The 19,147-nt window shown below is 42.2% G+C and overlaps 1 protein-coding gene across 2 annotated transcripts in view; it reads right to left on the bottom strand.

Annotated features, from left to right (window-relative positions):
• Positions 1-260: 260 nt before the first annotated feature.
• nyap1 (neuronal tyrosine phosphorylated phosphoinositide-3-kinase adaptor 1) overlaps positions 261-19,147 on the bottom strand; it is a 21,228-nt gene continuing 2,341 nt past the window's right edge. The window contains exons 2-7 of one of the 2 annotated variants that reach the window (XM_014031949.1): positions 14,117-14,387; positions 6,307-6,674; positions 4,468-6,225; positions 4,133-4,372; positions 3,492-3,598; positions 261-2,944 (exon numbers count right to left, since the gene is read on the bottom strand). In XM_014031949.1, the coding sequence (XP_013887403.1) occupies positions 2,507-2,944; positions 3,492-3,598; positions 4,133-4,372; positions 4,468-6,225; positions 6,307-6,674; positions 14,117-14,304 (3,099 nt within the window). In that variant the 5' untranslated portion in view covers positions 14,305-14,387 and the 3' untranslated portion in view covers positions 261-2,506. Of the gene's footprint in view, positions 2,945-3,491; positions 3,599-4,132; positions 4,376-4,467; positions 6,226-6,306; positions 6,675-14,116; positions 14,388-19,147 lie in introns of both variants that reach the window. The other variant, XM_014031948.1, reaches the window with a different exon arrangement.

Raw genomic sequence — 19,147 nt, forward strand, 5'->3', positions numbered from 1 at the left:
TCTATCTATCTATCTATCTATCTATCTATCTATCTATCTATCTATCTATCTATCTATCTATCTATCTATCTATCTATCTAATTGACTGCTTTTAAATAATTAAACATTGAAGTTACAGCAGCGCCCCCTTTCGGTAAAAGGAGGTATTGCATAGTGCAGCGGGAACACTGTGTCCACTTCCTCTCCTCCCTCCTCCCTGCTGCAGCATCAGTATAAAACATGTGGCACATAAAAGCATGAAACAGCTCTGTTTTCTTGTGTAAAGTTCATTATATAAAATTTATTCTCAATTACAATATCAATGCAAATATAGCACTACAGTGATTTTCCAACGTACACCGTATCTTACCGTATCATCAGTATAATATGGCACTCGTATAATGGCCACTGTTTCAGAAGACACACAAAAACCAACAGCCTCTGTAAACTATTCTGGACCGTGGATAGCCTACCTCGGGGTTTTTGTATCAGTCTGTGAAAAGGAACCATGGTGAGGTGATTACTTTTGAAAATCAAAAATTTGGGCACATCATCACTGGAACATCTCAGTGTAAGGAATCTCTGCATGCATTGCACTTCCCCATTTTCCTTCAACCTGGCTTGTGTTTGATTGAAAATTGACTCAGTAAGCTTAATAATAATAATAAAAAATTCAAACACGAGCAGGTGGGAATAAAATAAAAGGCCAAGCAGTGACTCTCAAATATTACTTTTTTCTTTTACCATTTCCTATACAGTTTGGTACTCACTATATTGTAAAAACAACAACCAAGAGACATTCAGGTGCCTTAATACTATTACAGGAGAGCTGACTCTTCAAGGTACAAACTTCATTTCACGTGGCTTTCAGGAGAAAAAAAACAATAGAAAAAAGTTATGTAACAATAAGCACTATATTAATAATAAAAGTTTGTCATGGTAACACTGAATGGTTGAACGTACAACACCAACCGGTATTCAAGATAGCAGCAAAGTATTAAAAAATATTAAGACTGAAAGCTGTTGAAATCTGTACAGGAAATAAAAGCAAATGTAGAAAAAAAGGGTTTTTGAATCAATAACAGAGCTTAAAGGGAGTCTTGCATAAATCTGTATAAACTGTTGGCCTGTGTGTGTGTTATTTAAAGAGGGCTCATTGTTTATTCGTAGATCTATAAGTAATACATGGACCGACTGCAGCAGATAAACTACTTTTAGAAAAAGAAGGGGGAAAAAAGGAACAAAGTTTATACAGTCTATGCTACATCATACGTATTGAATACAACATTTTCAGTAGGAGTTGTACACATCTATTTACAGTACATCAGGGTTTGATTTTCTCCTATTCTTGTGCAGATTGTTCCAGCATTCTGTTTGAGGTGATGGAGACTCACAGTTCTTTTTATATCAGTTGCACTGTATTGCACAGTCTGTCTGCGTTTGATGGGTGTCAGTGCTGGGTTTTATTCCTGTGTGGTGGAACAAATAGTGGTGTGCAACGGCGTTGAATGAGCAATGATGATGTATCTGATTTTTTGTTTGATATTTTTTTTAGGCTGGACTGCCACCGTATGTTACGATAATCCCTCCCTGGCAACATATTTTCTACAACCACACGTTATCCTAGTGAAGATCTGCAATATGTTACTGTTAAAGTCTGACAGGATCATCTCTACACTTATTTTTTTCTTATTTTTTTGTTGTTTTTTTAACAGCACTGTATGTCTATTGTGACATGCAGAGAATGACACAGTAAATATGACTTCTTCAAGTCTTAGATATGTATGTTAGCTGACACAAGTTTTCTAAATATGTTGCTCGAGCTTTGGGAGCATATTGCTGTAAAATTGCAGAAAGTAAATAGTTTATTTTTTCTACATTACAAATATGCAAACAGATACAGTAGGTAGCTTCTTTTTTTAATCTTTAACTCCCCAGTGATGATTATTTGCATCCACAATGACAATCTATTGATACCAAGACATCTCGTATACATTCACGATTTCAAGAAAACACTTGAAAAACTGATCTGTGAGTCTTGCACAGGTTTTGTTCTGTGCTTGTCAGATTTACGGCGAGCTGGGAGAAAACACACGGTTCCTTTTTTTTTTTTTTTTTTTTTTTGCATCTCAAGTAGTCAGGAGGATATTTGGCAACACCAATCTCAGAAAAAGATGACCCACTCATTATTATTATTATTACTTTGTGACAGTTTTTTTTTTTGTTTGTTTTTTACTGGTCTTTTTGTGGCAAAAAATGGTTGGCAATTAGAACACATCAGTATAATACAAGATACAGAGGAAATACAAATCAGCTGAATTCGAAACATTTTCGACACGACCTCAGTCAATCTTTTTCTTGATTTAGTTTGTTTTTAACCAAGTTCAGGGTCTTCTTCATTCTGATGAGTCTCAAACACAAAGACAGACGTGTCGTCTTCTTCATCCTTGGTTATATCCATTTTACTCCTGTTTATTCCATTTAGTCTGGTCTGTTTGTTGTTGAGGACCGGCCTGTTTGTTTTACCTCAGATAGCCGTGTCCCACACGACGGCCTGCGGCCTCTGACAGGGCGGAGTGCCAGAATTTCGGGGTTCAGGTGTCCGTCTCCAGCTCGGGAGGATGGGCATGCTGTCCTGCTTGCACAGGCTTTTGTCGGGCCGCCTGTGAGCCTTGATCTCCTTGCACAGGCAGCGCTTGCGCTCGATGACCTCCAGCAGCTTCCCGTCTCTCTGGGTCTGCGTGGCTGACGGCRTGGCGGCGCTCCCCCCGCCCGCAGGGGGCTGTCCCTGTGCCAGCTGGGCGAGCTGTTGGAACTGCAGCTGTAGGTGGTGCTGCTGCTGGAGTTGCTGGAGCTGCTGCTTCAGCTGCAGCTGCTGCTGGTGGAGCTGAAGCTGCTGCTGCTGCCGCGACACGCTGGGAGCACCGGGGCTGCAGGGGACTTGGCTCGGCCCCAGACCTTGCAGCTGTGTAAAGGGAAAAAAGAGACAGGTCATGAATTTTCAAATCCATATTAGCATTACAATAACACTTTCTGCTCATGATGAACAATTTTAAAAAAATCACTTCCTAATGATTGCCACCAGGATGCAGTGTTGCTGCACTGGTTCCAGTTTGAGGCAGGGTCAATCAGACGCATGCAGACAGTCTCTGCAGCACACTCAAACTGCGTCAGCATTCGCAATGAAGCCAGAAACTGGACAGAATTTTGTGCTAGAGGACTGCAATTCACCCTCATAACTATCGTTCAGCATATTCTCCTTTCAGCTCCTCTGCTTTATTTACAGTCTGCATATTAACCAACATCTTACATCTTTTTTCTCCCCCTCAGACAGGCCAGAACCTTATTCTGCTCAGTGGGCATAACGACCAGCTATAAATAGACCAGGAGAAGGCACCGTCTCCAGCAGAAAGGGGGAAGTTGTAACAAAAACAATATTGATGTTCACTTTAAATCATTCTGTTTGAAATTAATAGTCTTTGCAGTGATAAAAGCAGCTGCTGTATATTTACCTGATTCAGGGCTTCTCGCGCTGGCAGACTGCTCTGTCTCTGGACGTCTCCGACACCCACCTGTCTCACCCCGGCAGCAGAGGAGGAGCGGCCCAGCCGCCCCACTTCTGCAGGGAAACAAAACATCACAACGTGTTCCTGCTGATCACAGCAGTGAAATATGAAGCAGAGCAGCAAATGTCTGAATGCAAATGGGAATTGTGACAGTCCCTGTTTGCTTTGAGTCCTTATTATATTTTATGGTGCTTTTGCCACTTATAAATGATTTATAATACAGCTTAAACCAAATGAGGCACTATTTAATCATTAGCCTACTAATTAACCCTAAGATACAACATAAATATGAACAGAGGGACTTTCATGGTTGAAATTAAACTGAACTGTGAAATGACAGAAATTAGAAGAGACAAATAAGACAGCTGAGTTTTAATGTATTTACATTTCATTTGACATACAAAATCTAAAATAAAACTACAGTTATGCTGCATCTAAAGCATGAGAAACCTATGAAGGTAGATATGTGTCGAAACTGACCTGCAGGCCAGTTTCGACACATATCTACCTTCATAGGTTTGTAGGACCCCCTTCATAAATCTATCCCTACAGGATTGTTTCAGAATGTGATTAAAGTGTTTGCGTACCTCCGTTACGACAGGCAGGAAATGTCTGGCAGGGTAGAGGCAGCCCCGCTCTGGGCAGAGCTCTGAAGCCTGCGCTGTTGTCCACGCCAGCCAAAGACTCGCTGTGACCGAGGGCCCTGCTGGAGGAACCACTGAAGTGAACCGGGATGCTCGAGTGACCTCCTCGAGAACCCATCCCCAGGTCCTCCTTGTCCATCCTCAGCAGAGCGTCGACACTGCCGTTCCAGGATCGTCCTTCGTCTTCTGAGTCAAAGAAGATAAACAGAAGATGTTGTAAAACCCCTCGTTTTAACTTCAGTATCTTAAGGTTTTTGATTGCACGGTTTCTGACTTACTTTCTGAGTCTCTGCTCCCGTGGCTAAAGGATAGCTTCCTCTGCATGGGCCAGTAAGACCCCTCATCTGCACCCAAACTGCTGTCCCAGGGCATGAACCCAACTTTAGAATGTGACGAAGACCCCCCGCTGTTCTTGGACGTCCCCTCGCCCACACCGGTGAGACTCAGAGGCTGAGGCAGGGACGGTGTCTGCGAGCTGCCTCGCAGGCTCTCGTATGCTGGCGGCCTCCGGAAGCCACCAGACGGGTAGGTCCAGAGCAGYGGGCTGTCTGAGGATGGAGGCTTGTAAGCGGGCAGGCCGTGGGGGGTGTGAGAGCGGAGATGTGGGCGGGAATGAGGACGCTGGGATGAGGACAGAGGCGTGGGGGTGGAGCTGGTGCTTAGAGGCGTTTGGCTGCTCGAGGTGCTCGTGCTCTCGATCGGTAAAGAGTGCGGCCCTCCGTCCCGATCCCGTTCTCTTTCTCTGTCCTTCTCCTTGTCTCTGTCCCTGTCTCGATCCTTGTCCTTCTCCTTGTCTCTGTCTCGCTCCTTGTCCTTGTCTCTAGTCCTGTCCCTGTCCCTGTCTCGATCCCTGTCCTTGTCCTTATCCCTCTCTCCTTTATCGGACTTCAGCAGGAAGCTGACCGACTTGCCCTCCTTGCCCGAGCTGGACGTCTGGGTCTGGACGGTGGCCTGGCTGGACGTCTGGGAGCTGCTCTTGTTCGGCGCCGGGGAGTCCCCTCTGTCCGGCTTGCGATAGTGGTGGTAGTGCGAGGGGCGATGGTGAGGGTGGTGGTGGTGATGGGAGAAAGGGGAGGTGGATTTGGAGGAGGGAGGTAGCGGCGTGGAGTGGCTCCTGGCTCTCAGTCCAGGGGCGGGGCCTAACTGGGCCTCTCTGCTGTGTTTGTCCTGTTGGGTCAAGCTCCCTCCCGAGGACTCCTTGGACCCTGACAGCGACGAGGAAACGTTAGAAGAAGCCGAGGAGGAGGCGGCGGAGGTGGTGGCTTGAGTTGATGTGCTGGATGTTTGCGTTTTGGCCGAAGAGGAGGTCTTGGTCTGCACCCCGACCCCGCTGGAGGCCGCCGCCGGCTGAGGGAACGCGAGCAGTGGGGGCCGGTGCTGCAGGAGGTTGGGGAAGGGGGCTGGGATCTTTGTGTTGGACTCCATCTCGATTTTACTCCCTTGCAGCAGATAGGGAGTAGGAGCTCGCGGGGTGTGGGGACTGGTGGAGAGGACCTGTGGCACCGGGGTGGAGGAGGCAGAGGACGGCAGAGGAGACGAGTGGGAGATGGAGACAGTGGCTTTAGGTTTGGAGTACGAAGGAGAAGAAGAGGAGGGCCGCGGCAAAGAAGAGGAGCTGCTGGATGAGGACGGGGTGACGTGGTAGTGTTTGGAGCTTTTCAGCTTCTCGTGTTTAGGCGGGAGGTGTCTGTGGGTCTCCCTGTCCTCCTGATGCGGGTACTTCATCTCCTCGTAGATCGCCTCGCTCTGGTCCGAGTCGGAGTCCGGCGTGGTGGCCACGGGCGTGACCGGGTGAGGCGTGGCCGTCTGGCTCTCTCGGGTGAACACCTGGCCCACCATTTCTATGTAGACCGGCTCATCCTCCCCATCTCCTGCCTGAATCTGAGAGTCTGCTGCCTGGAAGGGCATGGATGTGGCAGGAGGAGGCACACGTGGAGGAAGAGAGTCAAAGGTCAGCTGGGTGCTGGGGCTTCGTTTGGGCTTTAGAGGAGGCACCTTTTTCGATCCAATCTCCCCAGAGTCGGACTTCTTCATGGCTGGAAGAGACAAAAAGACACGTCAAGAAAGCAGTAGCTCAGATTTTTAGAAAGGTGCCTCACGTCTGTGGATTATTTTACCATTTTTCTTCTCTGAGTATTTGGCCTGGGAGTGAGCGGTTGGAGGGGGTGTCGGGGTCTCAGAAAGCGCCCTGCTATCGGCGGACGAGCAGCTGAGGCGAGTGCTCGGGTGACGCTTGGGTTTGGCTGGCGGGCAGCGGCCGCCGTGCTGGGACTGTGCGTCCGAGTAATCTCCGTTCTCGAGGCTGGCGTCCCCCGCTCCGACAGCGTGGCAGGACTGCGAGCGCGGCGCCATGGCAGAGGCACAGGTGTGAGGAGACAGGTCCTGGGAGGCGGGCATCGTCATGAAACCCATGCGGAAGTGGCGTCGGAACGAAGCCAGGTCCCTGACTTTCCCGACGGTGGCGGAGGGGTCGTTCTGGGTGGAACTGCMGGTGGGGGAGAGAGAAATAGGCGGGGGGACGAGAATCACAGTTAATTGACCTCATTCTTTTTCTACTTGYTGTTTAATCTTCAAAAATTCCCTTTGCATTGCAGAAATGCCTGCAGGGCTTCTGCTGTAAAAGAAAAGTCTTTGCTCTCACAAACCTCTTCCTTCTGCTTACACCTCAAACCTACAGAATTAGGAAATCAATTCTCTTGTCTGAAGAAAAGTAGGTGTACGCCGCTGGAATCCCCCCTTCCCTTCTTGTTTTCACGTGTTTACATCTTCAACACGTATCAGTAGTCGGTAATTCATTACCATGGGAACAGCTGTGGGTTTTTGGCTATTTGATACCAAGTCTTTGAAATAATCAATGACACAGACTCAAACAACAATAAATGGAACTGACACGGAGAATAAATCAAACAAGATGCTGCAGATCTAATATCGTACTGAGCAGCAGCTGGGATGCTTTTAGTTCTTTTTCTTTTCCAATTTTAAAGTTTTATGTATCAAGACATAATACATATTTTCTTAAAATTGTTTTATATATTAAGTGTCCACAAGTTCACATTTCATGCTGCTGCAGGATTTCTGTGGTGCTCCATCAAGGCCAATGAGTTGTTTAAAATGAGAAGATATGCAAAATCATCCTTTCTGCACTTTACATCATGTAACAATGTCATTCCCTCATCAAAAACAAAAACAAAGTGTTGCTTTGAATTATTCATAAATGTTTGAAAAATGTTTGAATCTCCTTTGGTAGTCATGAGGAGCTGCCTAAACGCTTGCTGGTACGAAGCTCCGCCTATTTGTATATAGCTCCTCCCCGGAGCTCAGTCTGCAGCTGAGCTCCCGCCCCACAGAGCGCCCACCCTCGAAGCATTGTTGTGAAAACGTCCTGAAGTGGAAGTGTCGGAAATGGTAGGGGGTTCTTAAAGAGACAGAGACCAGTTTCAAGGCATTTAGATAGACTATGATGCAAAGTAAATTTTATTTTTGATATATACAGCATTTTATAATAACTGAAGGAAACTATAGGATTCAACTATGTGCCTGGAAATTACATAATATACCCCCTTTAAAGAACTCATTGGCAGGCCTGATTGAAGTGACCTGCAGGGCCGGATGTGGCCCACAGGCCACTAGTTGAATAGCCCTACTGTATTCTTTTCTCATGGCTTTAGGTAAAATAAAATAAGCTTGCAAAAAATGCATCATCCTTTTTAAAGAACTGACACAGTAGGGTGCAGACACATTTCTGTCACAAACAAGCATCACCACAGTGATGTATTTAAACAAGTTTGTGATTTAAAGGAAAAAAAAAGCAAAACAACTCATTCGAGAAGACGTTTACAAACTCATTGCTAAAGGTGTTACAGATGCAACATCCCTAAACTTAGCAACATTCTTGTGAATAAATTAGAGATGGTGAAGCCAAAGAGCGCTGAGTCTCTGGTTCAAACGTCTCCCCATGTTTAGCTCAGCTTGTCGTTTGTTCTTAATAAACAGACGGTATAGTTGGGTGGTGTCACTCTGGATGAGTCTTCACCCAACAGCAACAAGAGCCAACATGTCCCTCCTCGTTATTGACAAGGCTTCTGTGAAGTTTCACTGCGTCAGAGGGAAACTATTCAGCTAGAAGTTTTCAGTGTTTATTATATTTCAGAGAAAAATACCAGGAGCAACATTTGGATATTCAGATCTGTGTCACATTTAAAACAGCCAGGAACAGTTTCTGGGTGTGTAATTTACACAGCAGATTCTCACAGAACCCACATAGCAGACAGGTGTGGGCCAGATCTGGTGTCAAGCTGGCACTGCAAGTGGTTAGTCAACTGGATGTGGGCCAGGTCTGGCAATGATGGAACTGTTTTTAAGATGGCATGCCACAACTGGCCCATTTGTGGTTTGGTTTATGTGGTGCTGGCCCATAAATGGACCACTTCTGATGAACAATTTTGCTATGTGGTTATAGAACAATAACGTTATTGTTCTATAACCACATAGCAAAATTTATCTGGCCCAGATCTAACCCACAAAATGCACTGTTAACACGGTCCAAATACTGCAAAAGATGACAGCCTTTTGGTGGCCCAGATGTGGTTTACCAGAGGTGGTCCATGCACAGGCTAGCACCACATGAACCAAACCATAACTGGGCCAGATGTGGCATTAACAGATTTGGGCAACATAAACAAAACCACAAATGGCCAGTTGTGCCAGTGCCATCATTCCCAGACCTGGCCAACATCCAGCTGACAAACCACTTCCCATGCCAGCAGTCAAACAGCAGGGCCAGTGTGACACCGGTCCTGGCCCACACCAGTCTGCTTTGTGGGACATGTGACAAACCATCCAGAGTACTCTTTTGAATTCATTTTGRTCTTTTTGAGACAATCTGGCACAGAAGAAACCGCGTTTAAGAAACTGTCTTCCACTTCACAYGCAGCAGCCGAAGGGTTTCTCATGGCCCAGAATGCAGTGGCTCTTCTTTTCCTCTTGTTGCGTGTGAGGCATCATGCGTGCGGACGTATGTGTTCTCATCTGTGGGGCAAAGCGACAGAGTTCATCTGCATCTCTACGAGCATGTTTGTGCCCTTGAATGCCTGTGGAGATGTTCTAGTAACTCCTCACAATTGACATAGATACTAGAGGGCCAAATTTAGCACAGGACAGAGGCTGAGCATCTTCTTGCAGCTTGAAGAGCTCCTACTTTCCTCCCTTGATTTCTCCTAAAAGAACCAAAGGCAGCTGTTCAAAGAGCATCAGGGCTCTYACCGTTTTTATTTGTCTTCTCTTAAAGAGCTTAAGATGATCATCTGCAGCGAAAATAGAGATAAATGAGAAAATCTATAGCGCACTCCTACCTGGTTAAATATTAACAGTGAGTTAGATGAGCTTAATATTAAGAAAACAGGGGAAGACTGTTTTCTTTGTTCCATAAGAGGAGCACAAAATTTGTTCTTCAGCTTCTGCAAATCCTTCACTAAATGAATGTTGCTGCTAAAATGGTGCTTCATTTAAAACACACCATTCTCTTCATTCTCGTAGACAAATTCACTGGTTCATGTTCATTTACAATACTCTCACTGGAAAAACACCAGGTTACCTACAGTCACTTCTCACTGTTCACAAAGCAAATCAAAGTCTACGTTAGTTAGTTTAGTTAGTCCAGTGATCTCATCAATCTTCTCATACCAAAAGCACATTCCACCTTTGGTCGCTTTTCTTTTCAGTTCTGTGCTGCAGATGACTGGAACCATCTACAGCAAACCTTAAAACTTGTTTCATTCATTTCTCCAACCTCTTTTAAAAGTTCTATACATTCTATTGTAAAAGATCACTGTACTTGCTTAGTTTTTCTTTTTATCTTATTTTGCTTATTTATTTTCCTGATTAATAGTGTTACAGTATGTTTAACTGTACTCTGTGTTGTGTCCTTGTTTTAACATGTTCTGACATTTTATATTGTACTGTTGCCACCCAACCAGGTCATCATTGTAAATGAGAATTGGTTCTCAATTGACTTACCTGTTAAAATAGTTTTTTTTTTTAATTATAATTGCTCAATTCAATGAGATTTTATTTATTAGAATAAATCTTTAAAAAAAACTACAATATTCAAGAGCTGAAACAATCATTATGTWGTTATAACAATGCTTTCTTCAATATTTTATAACTTTTATTTTGCAACTCATTACATTTTTGTTCTAAAAACAGAGGAAATACAGATTTTCCCTTTTTTGCAGATTCAAGGAGTAAATCTTGACTCTATCTTCTCCTAGAGTGACAGATATTAACAACTGCAGAGACATCTCTTTTTTATTTAAGAAATCTAGTTTAGGTGATTTTCACAAGCAGCTCATGTCCCATTTCTTATTGGAGGCCCAAAGTTGAAACATTTTAAAGGGATTTGTAGAGAAACTGAGAACAAACAATCTGGTTTTGTGACAAACAGGGGATGTTAGGTCATTTTTCTTTTGCTGAACGCTGACATCCAGTCTGTGTCTGTCCTTATTCTGTTGAACCTTTCTGACATACGTGACACAATGTGTGACACTTTAATTGATTGCCTTTAGTTATGGGTTGACTCCATTGAGGCTTTGAGCCCATTTCATTCCTTCTCTTCTCAACATCTTGTGATTTAACCTACAGCAGTATAAATTTATCCCTTCTTCTATSATACTTGTAAGCAACCAGCAGCTGAAATAAATTACTTGTTTAAAATTCTGTCCTCACATTGTACTTTGTTAAAACTTACAGAATATTTCTCTGTTTTTTTTATCATCCATCACCAGTGGTGGACACAGCTAACCAAAAAGTTAGCTTTGATAACTCATAACAAAAAATATAGGTTCACTAATGCTACACCACTAACATAAAAAATAGCAGAAGCTGATCAAAAACAGCTAAGCAAGTAAAAATTAGCAGAAGCTAACACTAACAGCTAAAAGCTAATCTGCTAAATGAAAAAATGTTCCACTATTAGCTGATTAGCAGAAATATTTGCAATAATGTAACCACTTGTTTCTCTGTGCATGTGTGTTAGTAAAATATGTCATAAATCTTTAAATGGATTCTAATCAAACTCTCATCAAATCTGGGTATCTACAGCTGATTTTTGAAGTTAAAATGATTTAACATGAGTTAATCTGCCTTAGTCACAAAATTAATTATAGCTCAATCGTTTTTACAGATATTGACCTAAAATTTGTTGTGATAAAAGCTAAGAGAAATCCTGCTACATATTCCAAGCACTAACAGATTGCTGAGATCTTTGTTTTGGCATGCGAGCCAGAAAGAAATATGGGTTTCTTCAAGGAATGCTACTTTATAATTTATTTATGTGGCCATTACTTTTTATCCCTGATCATAAAGCTGTGCTGGCAGCTGCAATAAAATATCTAAGCTATGAAGACGTTAATACTTGAAACAAAAATACCCCACATATGTGGATCAGATGCACATGAAATAAACATATCCATGTTTGCCTTTCATTTGCTTCTAAATTTCTTTAAAAGAAATTGCAGAATATATCAGACACAGTACATGCACCACTCTTGTATCATAATTTTTTGCTGGAATTAATAAAGCCTCAAGAATAGGATTTTTTTTTGCTCCCACCAGTTCCCTCTACTGGGAACAGTATGTCTGCCTGTATTAGCACCATAAGAAAGCACTTCTATTTTTATTACTCGTACTAGAACTCACCTTATAACCATTCTGCAGCTCCACAGACGTCTCTGCTTTATAATGGGATTTCTCTCCGGAGGCCCTAAAGATCTCATATTTACCACAGTTCCTATCTACTCTTCAGACTGTTACRTTTGATGCCACCAACCCATAAGTCTTCTAGAACCCGTGGTCTCTGCTTAGTTTTATCCTTGATCCAATCCCGGTTTTTATCGTCACCGGTCACATCCTGCATGTCCTACTCTCACTTTCACTGGTTCTCTAAAAACAACAATRTTGATCTGTGCTGCTAACATGAAGACCTCCAATCAACACTGCGACTCAGAAAGGACTTGATGGGACTTCTAAACAAACCAAATTTTCCCATTTGATGTTCTCCCTCTCCTCCACACAGAGCAGATTCAGAGGGTTGTGTTTGGTGAAGTGCAGCAGGTGACTCACATTTGAAGGGTACATCTCCTCTCTGATGCTCAGATGAACAAGATGCACTCATCCACAGCGATGTGCAACCTTTTCAAAACAATACTGTCATGTGCAAACTGTGATTTGAGTGTGATGACAGTATGTTGTCAACACTCCCTGCTGGGAGCTTGGCTTGTTCGGTTTTTTAGGGTTGTGTTTTTGCTGCCTTGTGATTGGATTGCACTTCCTTAAATGAAATCATAAAATATTTACAGTATATGAAAAAAATATCTATGCTTATGTTTAAAATTGGTTCCAAATAGATTTACTTTTAATTTGGGCTTGCTGAATCTCAAACATAGAACACAAAACAATATGATAAAATATAAAATAATATAATACAACATAATAMTTTATCATAAATAACAATATGAGAGAATTTAATACAAAATAATATGAAATTTGATATTCATTAAAACAATATGATATTCRATGTGATATATGATTTGTTACAACATATATAATATGATATGATGCGATACGATTTGATGCAATATGATACGATCTAATAGGATATGATACATTTTATGATAAGATATGATACAATATGATACATTATAGTATACAATGCCTGGCCAGAAAAAAAAGCCGCCACTTGGATTTAAGTAAGCAAACAGGTGCCAGCCTCCTATTGGATAATTACTGCAACCAGTTATCTTTCAGCTGGCAACAAGTTATTTAAGCCCAACTGGTGCAATGAGTTGCTTCTCATTTCTTAAACAACCATCAAGTCATCTGTTTGAGATGGGTCAAATCATTGGTATCAAGCAGAGAAAACATCTAAGGAGATTGCAGAAACTACTAAATATGAGTTAAGAACTGTGAAACACAACTGGAGGGATAGTGGGGACCCATCATCTTTGAGGATGCACCCATCATGCCTACTGTACAGCCTGTAGGGGCAGTGCTACGATCTGAGGTTGCTGTAGTTGGTCAGGTCTAGGAAGTTTATCCAAACAATGCCACAGCGAATGTGTGCCGTAAATTACATCAAAGCTAAAGGTGGTCCAATGAAATATTAGTGTGATCTTTTTTTTTTTTTTTGGTGGCAACTTTTTTGCTGTTATGATACAATAACCTAAACTAACCATAAGGTGTTTCTTAATCACACATTTATGCCATAGTATGGAACTTGTTTTAGACTTCCAACAGCAGCTTTAATCATAAACAAACATTTAACAGATTTATAATGGTGAAGGAAATTGGAGCCCTGAACTTGACCAGCACTGTAAAAAATATCAACTTAATCATGCAGCTGAGTAGATGACGGCAGGCTGAGGTTGATACATAGCTGTATTTTGCAATAAAAAACAGAACATCTGAAAATACCTAAAAATGGAGAAAACTCATATACAATGTTCTGAACACAAAGGTTTAAGGGTTGTCATTCTTATCTTATTTTTAAACATACAAATAAGATTTATTTTGCTCACTTGCTCTCTCACCTCACTTAATAAACAAAAGTGTTCTTATTATATCTTACATGTGTTTCTTTAAGATAAACTCACAGTTATAATAAATCATTGTAATTTTCTAGGTGTGTTTTAGTAGTTTTGCCCTAGATTGCCTGCTATTGTGGCTCATCTCATTAGACGAACACAATAACCTAAATGTGAACTGCTGCTATTCACATTCAGCTTTTATTCAGACCCCTGAACTGTGCTTGGAATTAAGATTTGGAAATTAAACTCTTTCACAGTGCCTGACTAAGAGGTTTAAGCCGCTGCCAAACTGAGACCTCACTGTAATCCCACATATGCAGGCGCTCCCGTGAGTCGGTCCACTCACCTCTTTTTACCTCCCTCTTGGTCTCTCTGCCTCCAGTCCAGACGGCTCTTGCGGTACAGCAGGTTCATGTCGCTGCGGGATCTTGCCTCCTCGCAGCCTATCACAGCGCAGTGTAGCCGCTTGCTTCGCCTCTCTATGTCACGCAGGAAATGCTCGACTGCCACATCCTGGGCAGAGCCAGTGCTCATGGTACAGGAGAGGACTCAGGAGAAGCCCAGGTTTTCTTGTTGGTTTTTTTATTTTTTTGGTTTTTGCCACAGGCAGCCCTCCACTAAACAAGAAGAAACAAGAGCAACGTTTGAGCACATTTATCATCAAGAAAAACATGTTCAGCAGCTTCTCAGACTGACAGTGTTAGTAAGCGATGTGGAAACAGCTTATGAAGTCCAAGTATACACAGTTTGCTGGCAAAACTTTACTGTTTAAGCTGCTCGTATTGAACCGCCCTGACATGACTCCAGCTGGAAACCATCACAGCCAGGGCACAGTGATGCGAGATAATGGAAGTTGTTGTTTTGTTTACCCCAACCGCTCTTATATTTATACTTTCATTATCCAGTTATGAATATTTGAGTAAGCATGGGTAACTCAGCTGCAGAGCCCCAGGATGGCCTATGTGAGGCCGTCCCACTAAGAAGACAGTAATGTGTTTTGTCATATRTGGCGCACGCACAGCTTCCCGTTCACGCTCAGCCCACGAGAAGCCAGGCTTGTTGTGGGGCAGATATGAGCCCTAAGCGTGCATTCATGTTGGAGAATGTGCAGCACAATTGGTTGAGAAAAGCGCAGCTGTCAGCTGATGCTGGTGTTTTTCCATCCCAAATAGAAACGGTTTGAATGTAGCATGGCAGACGACTCTGGAGTATTACCTCAGGTTGTTATGGCATTGGTTTGTTGAGCTGTGCAGCATTTTTTGAGAGCAATTTGGACTCTTTTTGTGTAATATGGAAGCTTGTGTGTGACTGTGTTTGTTAAAATACTTTAATACACTCAAGATTTTTTTTCTCTCAGATAAAGCAAAGAAACAAAAAAATTGAAAGATGAATTAAAAGGTACAGAATTTTTTTGAAGGATTACATGTTTAGKTTTAGASTAAGRTCATCTRATGTTAAGAAATAAACAACTGTTGTCATTCTGGTCAAAAMTTAAAAATWAAGTTGTGAATAAGATTGATTTGATACGCCAAATAGTTGTTCATGTACATCCAATKATTACATTTTAAAAGTTTTCAYAAAATCMACACAGTGCTTTACAAGATATTTTGCTAACAATTCAAGCAGAATTTACTCCAACAGTTAACGCCAAAGTTTTAAGCAAAGATCTCACACAACGTGTAGTGAATACTCATGATCCACAAACTAAAAGTATAGCTTTGGTAATGCTAAACTGCTAAGCAAGTAAAACACGCTTCACAAGATTGAACAGTATGGTATGAGCGCGACACCATATTGGAAGTGGCGAGCTRTCAATAATAATTYATCATGGYAAGATTTCTGCGTAGAGTTGCATAYAATTATTAGTTTTTTRTTAGTTAGCTTGTATGCTAATTGAAGACGTGTGTGACTTGGCAACATGTTTTGTCTGGTATGTACTGACAAATATTACTATCAAATAAAAATAATGGTTGTCAATAGCAAACCTAGTTTCGTTTATGTGCTGACCTAAATTTAACAGACAGAGATGAACTCAAAGGAATAATGTGGATGGAGTCAGGTATCTTTTCTCCGTGTCTCCTCTCTTCATTTAACAGAACAACARAAAACACATCAAACAACAATCGCAAAGCACTGTCTCTCTTCTTCACTTCAACAACGGGTTGACAMAGAASAGTGGGCAAAACCAGTTACTGCACCTCTAACAAAAAACATTTAATGCAGTCAACATGTTCACAGCTTGAGGACACAAATCAAATATCTGAACATCATGGTTACCACACTGAGCTTCACCAGCTAACAGTACTGTTTGTTGAGCTGTCTTCACCCTGAACAATATGGCCGCTATGTCTGACCATGAAAAGTCACCTCTAGCCAATATATGTTATGATTGGTGTCTGTGTTAATGTTTTATCCTAGTTTTCTGTCTTGTCATCTGTTTTCTTCCTCCTGTCTGCCTTTGCTCCAGCCCCACCCACTCACGCCTGATCCTCATGTTTCTCCCCCAGGTCTTTCTCGTTTGTGCTCATTAGTTTCACCTTTATATTCTGTGTCTTGTCTTCACTTCCCTGTCTGATCATCGTACTGCTTACCCATGGTTGTCCAGACCTCATGATCTTGTTCCAAGCCTGGATTTATTGTTTTGCCACCACGTTGGCTTTTGCTTTATTAAAATCTTTCCTTTTACTTTAAGTTTTGCCTGCCTGCCTGCATTTTTTGGTTCTCCTTGCCAACCATTCGTGACAATATATACCTCATCGGGCAAAACCTAATTTAGCTGAAGTTAACTGGTCTGCTAAAGGTTTGCAAAGTTAGTTAAAAAAGCAAATCCGCAAAATAAAAACTTGTTCTGCTATTATATTGGTTGTTAACAGATTAGCAGAACCATGCTCAACACTGTAAATAAATGTCACCTACAATTTCAGTACACCACATTTTGGCAAAATATCTGTAAAACTGGTTTTGGTGGGCCCAAACCCACAGACACAGCCAAATATCTACACAATCAGTTTTAAACTGTGTTAGTGAAGATTTTTAAAAAGCTACATCTTGAACTTCTCCCATCAGTTGATTAGTTTTGATTTTGTAGATCTTTAGGGCCACATTTACCACCAACATCACACCATCCACACAAGCTCTCCACCGCGTCCTACGACAAAGATAGGAACGTAACAGTGGGAGCAGCAGGCGCTGTCATGTGGGCCGGGCAGCGTGCTGATCTTTGTAGCTGCATGTGATTCTTTTGTCGTGGCTCAGTGTGTCATCCCGTGTGTCAGCATGGCTTCTRCTATTCCTGTACCCCACAACCCTGACCACAATCTCGCCCGCTGCTGCTGCCACGCTTGCTGACTCAATGTTAATTAGGTTATGGAGCTATGTTTGGAGGTTACGGTTTTGTTAAGTTTTGCTTTGATTCTGGTTTCTGGGCTCTGCCAGCTGAACAGACCACCMTACAATTGTTGCATTATGTTCTGTGGGCTGGTGTTACAATCGGGCGGTCAGATTCAACCAGATGTACATCGTTCTTCTGTAGACAAGTTGGTTTTATTATGACAGAGTTATTCACAACACATACYCCAAGCTCTAACCTATCTCACAAGATACCAGGAAGATACAGTATGTGTGTCATACAGGTCTCTCTTGTAAAAGAGACAGGTTGTCTAAAGGAGATTGCCTGTCTAAACAAAGGTAAATAAATAAATAATGTTATCACCCACATAGCAAAGTTTTTCTGAACAAGTTCTGGCCCACACAATGCACTAACACTTGGCCCAGATACCTTAATCATTTACAGCCCTTTGGTGGCCCAGATGTGGTTTACCAGAAATGTTSTATGCACAAGCCAAAACCAGGGCAGATGTGGCATGGACAYGGATTTGGGCCACAWAAACCAAACYACAACCAAACTAGGTWTGGCATTGATAGATTTGAGCTATATTAACCAAACTATAATTGAGCCAGTTGTGGAATTAACGAATTTGAGCCATATAAACCAAACTGTATTTGGGCCAGTTCTGGTAATGACAGATTTGAGCCATATGAACCAAACTATTTTTGGACCAGTTGTCACACTGACAGTTTTGAGCCATATAAATCAAACTATAACTGGGTCAACTGTGGCATTGACAGTTTTGAGCCATATAAACCGAACTATAAGTAGGCCAGTTGTGGCATTGACAGTTTTGAGCCATTTAAACTAAAATATATTTGGATCAGTTGTGGCAATGACACTTTTGAGCCATATACAGTAAATCAAACTATAACTGGGTCAACTGTGGCATTGACAGTTTTGAGCCACATAAATCGAACTATAAGTAGGCCAGTTGTGGCATTGACAGTTTTGAGCCATATAAATCAAACTATAATTGGGCCAACTGTGGTATTAACAGTTTTGAGCCATATAAACCAAACTACATTTGGGCCAGTTGTGACACTGAGAGTTTTGAGCCATATAAACCAAACTATAGATGGGCCAGTTGTGGCATTGAGAGTTTGGAGCCATGTAAACCAAACTATAACAGGGCCATTTGTGGCATTGACAGTTTTGAGCCACTTAAACCAAACCACAACTGGGTTAGCTGTGGCAGGCCATCTTTAAAACAGTGCCATCAATGCCAGACTTTGCCAACATCCAGTTGACAAATGCCTTTCCATGCCAGCAAAATCAGGTTGACACCAGATCTGGCCCACACTTGTCTTCTAGGTGGGCATAGTTTGACCAAAATGGTTGAAATGCAGTTATTTATAAACATGGGATGGTCTTAGTTTAAARCCATGTCATAAAAGACAGCGGACGATATGTATCCTACAAAGAATGCTAAACCTTTAATTGTGAGGAGAACCTGCAGGGTCAGGAGTCGCCTGAGTTCATCGTTAGGACCAGATGGAGCCATGATTCAAATCACACWATCTGCATGCACTGCAGACTACTCATTCACAAACATAAGCAAACACATCACACACACCTACGTCAAGCCCTCCYGACATGCTAAACACACACATGCACACATGGGTGCAAAGATTTCATCGCAGCTGCAAAAAAAAATTGGACGAACAGAATGTGGGTTACTGTTTGCAGGGAGAAGAAATTCAAACACAGCATCTGAAATCCTCCCATCAGCGGTCGTGAATTTAACCTCATGAGACGGTTTCTGTGCTGCAGACCTCTGCCCCGCAGCCGACACCACAGCTGCTGTGGCACTTCGCTGGGAGTGGGACAGTAACACTGCTGAGTTCAGGGACTCGTCAAACACAGGGTAAAAATATGGAAAAAATTTAATTCGCCTCCCAAAGACATTTGTCCCACTTTTAAACTGTGAGCACACAATGCTGAGGAACAACTGCAAAAAGTAATATATATATATATATATATACCCAG

Source organism: Austrofundulus limnaeus, unplaced genomic scaffold, assembly GCF_001266775.1.
Source record: "Austrofundulus limnaeus strain Quisiro unplaced genomic scaffold, Austrofundulus_limnaeus-1.0 Scaffold1351, whole genome shotgun sequence".
NCBI lineage: Eukaryota > Metazoa > Chordata > Actinopteri > Cyprinodontiformes > Rivulidae > Austrofundulus > Austrofundulus limnaeus.